The 4,896-nt window shown below is 48.0% G+C and overlaps 2 protein-coding genes across 2 annotated transcripts; one reads left to right on the top strand and one right to left on the bottom strand.

Annotated features, from left to right (window-relative positions):
* Window positions 1–1,407: 1,407 nt before the first annotated feature.
* CC84DRAFT_1257868 (uncharacterized protein) lies at window positions 1,408–2,070 on the bottom strand (the record flags this gene model as incomplete). Its single annotated transcript, XM_018184770.1, has 1 exon — window positions 1,408–2,070. One exon carries the CDS (start codon window positions 2,068–2,070, stop codon window positions 1,408–1,410), a length of 663 nt encoding a protein of 220 aa, XP_018039529.1.
* A 790-nt stretch (window positions 2,071–2,860) lies between these two features.
* On the top strand, window positions 2,861–3,352 carry CC84DRAFT_1086636 (uncharacterized protein; the record flags this gene model as incomplete). Its single annotated transcript, XM_018174169.1, has 1 exon — window positions 2,861–3,352. The coding sequence occupies one exon, from the start codon at window positions 2,861–2,863 to the stop codon at window positions 3,350–3,352; it is 492 nt and encodes a 163-aa protein (XP_018039528.1).
* Between the last annotated feature and the right edge of the window lie 1,544 nt (window positions 3,353–4,896).

Genomic DNA, 4,896 nt, shown 5'->3' with positions numbered 1-4,896 from the left:
AATTCGCTCGTTATAGGCCTTCAAAACTCCACTGTAGGACGTTTTGTACATCAGACATCGTGGATAAGAATCGCTCCCATCATAGGATCGCTGGAACGAGGCTGGCTGATGAGGTTGCGATGTCATTGCTTACTATCGAGTCAAGGGTGAGCGAAAAGCAAAAGAATTCAAACATAAGCGACTTCCACAAACTGTCGATGCCCAAACACGGTGGGAAAGGTGGGATATCAAGGGCAAGAAGGGGTTGCCTTTGGGGGGCGATGAAATCTGAGCCACAGGCGTGGCTGCATCCGGTGACAGCTCTTGCATGGGTGGACATGTTTCGGCACGCCCAGATCTCAAGGGTGAAGCGGCTAAGCCACCACTGCGCGACACCGGCGAACCACGGTCAGCTCGAGGCGTTTACGAATCACATACGACGCATCATTTCGGCACAATCTTGAATGCACAGTCATTGTCAAAACAAAGAATTGGTCTACCAGAGGTATCAAGAAGCGCTCGCAAGCCTAACAATTTCCCGGATGGAGGTAAACGCTACCGACCGCCACACTACTCGCCCCTCAATTCGTCCACAGCCCGCTGGTCATCCTATTGCTCATCAGCCTCGACACGTTGAGAGACAAGAGAGGGTCTTCTCTACCTCCGTGAGCTCTTCCCCCTCCGGAATGTTGAATGTCCACGCGCTGCCATCCTGGATATTGTGAGCTAAGCTAGATGGGCAGCGGAGCCCGATCCGACTTACCTTTTTGAGGTTAAGCAGTTTCTCATCGTTATTCAAATCTGGAAATCTCTCAAAAAGCCAGTCCTTGGCTATATCATATTTCAATTCGTAATAAAGAAACGTCGCTGGCTTGGTTTTGACTTTACTCTTCTTTTTGGACGCAGTTATCGCGAAGCTCTCAGGACGGCGAAAAAGTTTGAATCCATGTGCCTTGCCAGTGGCACCAGTGGTATGCCTTTTGATGGGCTGACCGGGAGGAGGAGGTGGTGTGGATGACATCGTATGTCTCTACGGACGGAGTCTTGTGCAAGGGGCAGTTTGCAGATAAAGGGGCGAACCCGGTACTACGTGAGCGGGTCACTGGGGCGACGGCGGATCCTCAGGCTGAATTCTGCGAGCCTTATATACCTTCGTGCCTAAGAGTATGCTCAAGCGAGCTGCACGCAGCGGTAAAATGTAACAGCCACAGCACCGCCTCAGGGTGGGTGGGATGGTTCATGCAGCCACAAGATTGCCCCGCACGCAGGCAGACACTTTTTGGTTTCAGCCTGCTTGACTGCGCCGCACACCCGTCATAGACAGAAAATTTCGTCATCGATCTCGAAGTTGAGGCTGAAACAAGATGTTGTAGATGTTATTCAGTCGCCTTGCTTCACCGGTAGGCGCTTCATATACCTCAGCATGTATTATCCCCAATTCATTCTTGCGTCGTGCGTCGTCCGGTGCCCATTCTTCCAGGTCCACGTCCAATCCCCCACGACACCAAAACTATGTTTCGACAAGACTCGGTAGGCTTTCTCAGAAGCTTGTACCCAGGTGAATAGACCGAGTCGATCCGCGACCGCTGCTCTCCACAGGACCAATGCACTTCCAAGTCCTTTCCCGTGTGCATGGGGGGCAACACATAACATTTGAATGTACAGGCACTGCGTCGTCTCGTCGGGCATGAAGATATCCATCCACCGCTTCATATCTTCTGCTTCGAGTGTGTTGAGAGGATCTATGCTGTCATTCTCACTTGTCGAACCTTCTTCTCCATCTTCTTCATTTGCCGTCTCCGAAGGCAACATTCCCGGGTCGGCGCGCGGCACCAGCTGGGTGTCCACTCGATAGCCCCAACAGCAGAATCCCGGAAGTTCGTTCTCTTCGTTGTCTACAGCTTTCATGTATACAATGCTTTCGCGATTAAGGCTCTGCGTGATGACCGGAGACGTCAAGGAAAACATGTCAATTGGTTTGCGGCCCAATTGCTTCACTTGGGCATGCGGATCGCGTGCGAAGGCTTCGGCACTGATTCGCGCGAGAGCGGGAACATCTGTGTATATGACTGGTAGTAGCTCGAACTTCATTATGCGATTTAATTTCTTCGGGAATCGGTGGTGCTGTTTGAGGTTGAGTGAACTGACGTTGGGGGTGTACCGGTAATCTTATTCGCAGGGCGACAAGAAAACTTCCGACATACTTCTGCCCCTCTATGGGAGAGCTACCACACTTCATACCAGGAGAATTATGATCTATAAAATCGCATTGTTCTCCTTAGATGCAAGAGTCTGGTCAGTGGGAAGTGATACTTGTGTTACATAGACATAACCTCTCTACTCAACATCGTTGAAGCAGGTGCTGGATTCAGGTTTGGGTATCAGGACTTCTAGTTAGAATGACCAGCTGAATACGTAATTGCATCGTGGTGGATATAGCATGAGGCAACGGGCCCACCCCCCGAATTTTCACTTTCACCTGAGGCTGGATGCGCCCAGTGTATTTAATTGGCGAACCAGTTTTGAGGGGTTTCAGCTGGCTTCAGCTCGGTGCGGGGTTCAACGACCTCATATCCATGATAGTTAGGAGTATCTTCTCGGGGTCGAGTCTCCTTCATCAATATGCCATCGGCACTAGACGGTGCACGAATGAATTCAGATCCAAATACGACGAACTTCGACTATGCTCCGAGGAAAATTATCGCCTAATCGAATCGCAGTCATGCGAAGATGGCTCGTAGATTTTCAGAGATCCTATCATCCACGCTGTAACGATAAGGATGAGTTTTACTTCAGCTTGGGCGGGCTTGCACGAAATCCCCCGAAACGGTTCATCAAAGCTGGAGATCCGGCCCAGACGAATCTCATCTACCTCGTGGAGATGGATCATGCCCCTCGAGAACCCTTTGACGTTTTGAGTTATTGCTGGCGATCAACAGAGCTCAACTATACTACGACTGTGTCACGTCTTGAAAGCCATAAACAACAACTTCCATGGGATCAGTTCCAGAAAACACTTCAGGATGCCATTGAATTCACGCAAAACCTCGGTATACCGTACTTGTGGTTTGATGCTTTATGCATTGTTCAAAGATCCGAGCAGGACGGCGATGCTGGTCCGGTGGTGGATAAAGCTGATTGGGCGGAAGAGGCAGTCAAGATGGCTGGGTTATATCGCCACGCGTGTGTCACTATTGCTGCACTGTCTCCCAGATCCTTGAATGAAGAATTTTTGGAACTGATCACAGAGACGAGCCCGCCCAGTTCGCTGGAACGACATGATTTATTCGAAACAACTCAAAACACACCGCATGCTTCTCGTGGCTGGACATTTTTGGAATTGCTGCTGTCCACACGTATCTTATATTTCTAGGAGGGTTTGATGATATGGAAATGCAAGTCATTGAAAGGCGCTGAGACCAAATCTCTGGAGGACTCAACTAATGGCATGGTGCACGGCTTCCGCGATGTGCGGCACAGATCATTGCCAGACACGAATCAGACAATTTGGTGGTCGTGGGTGGAGAACTATACGAACAGAAACTTGACAAGAATGTCCGACCAGCCTGCTGCGATACTTGGTGTCATTGAGAATTGCTCATACCGCGTCAAAGACGAAAGAATGGCTGGCCTGTGGACGCGAAACCTGCTCCAAGACCTGCCCTGGCGCTCACAAAATCCCGAAACTCGAATCACAACATGTCCAGCCGCTAGTATGCCCACCTAGTCATGGCTGTCTGTTGACTCGAATGTCATGGCGCCTGCGAATGTTGGTGTAGGCCACACCGCCGTTGGAGGCTCTTTTTTGGCCAGTAGCATGTCGATATCAATCTGGGTTCCAGTCGCGAAAACCATTGAATTCCAAGATCCTTGGCTTTCCTTCACTGGTGGCCCCGATTCATGGCTTGGCAGCTCCCCTCTTGTTCTCAATATATATTAAGGAAATAATAGTAAAGGAACTTATATTTCTTCTCTTATATTAACTAATTAGATACTATATAATCCCTAAGATATATATGTATCGGCTCAGGTGAAGCAAAATATTCGTATGGGGTCCGGGAGCACTCCGAGGCATATGGGAGTGCGTAATGGCTCAAATGGGTACCTAAATAAATTGCTACCTATAGGCTTGGTACAATAGGATAGTAGAAAATGTAACGAGCAGATCGCGAAGTTCGTTATGGTGTTGTGGCATATGGCGCTAAGGCCTAATAGAGTCCTAGCGTACCAAGCGAGTTGGCTGTGTATACCCCGCGCCGCACACCGGCTTTAGGGAAGTTAAGTATTATTTACTTAATGCCATTAAGTTATCCTTTTACTATTAATCCTAGCATGAAGCAAATACTATTACCTATAGCTAGACCTTATATAATAATACTTCACCTCTAATAGTCTGAGGATGGCTCCAAGGACAACTTAAATAGCCAGTAAGGGGCAGGCCTCACCCCTAACCCTCCTAGAAAGTGGAGACCCTCTCATCAAATATGGAGAGGAGGAGCAATTAATACATAACTCTAGCCCTCCCCTATTACTAGAAGAGCGCATCCTAGCTATAGAAAAGAAATGTAATAAACTTTATACCCTATAGCAACTCTATATTCTAGAGGCTAAAATTGCACAACTTGAGCATCTAAACTAAACCCCTAGCCCAACTACCCTTACTAAGGAAGTTGAAGTCTAGGTTACTAACACGTATAAGTGTAACGCACCTAGCCTACTCTAGATAGTATATAGGAAGCATACGCTAAAACTAAAGGACCTAGCTAAATATAAAGGGAGGAATCTAAAGGAATATTATAAATTCTTTTATTTATATAAGGTAGTGTTTCACCTCCTCCTATAGGAATTCTGATTAGACGAGGATAAGGTTATCTAGGTAATATAGTACTTAGGAGGTGACCCTAGGGAGCTATAGTA

The sequence above is a fragment of the Paraphaeosphaeria sporulosa genome, assembly GCF_001642045.1.
Source record: "Paraphaeosphaeria sporulosa strain AP3s5-JAC2a unplaced genomic scaffold CC84scaffold_3, whole genome shotgun sequence".
NCBI lineage: Eukaryota > Fungi > Ascomycota > Dothideomycetes > Pleosporales > Didymosphaeriaceae > Paraphaeosphaeria > Paraphaeosphaeria sporulosa.
The sequence above is the reverse complement of the archived record's forward strand: the minus strand, read 5'-3'. Positions and strand labels throughout refer to the sequence as shown.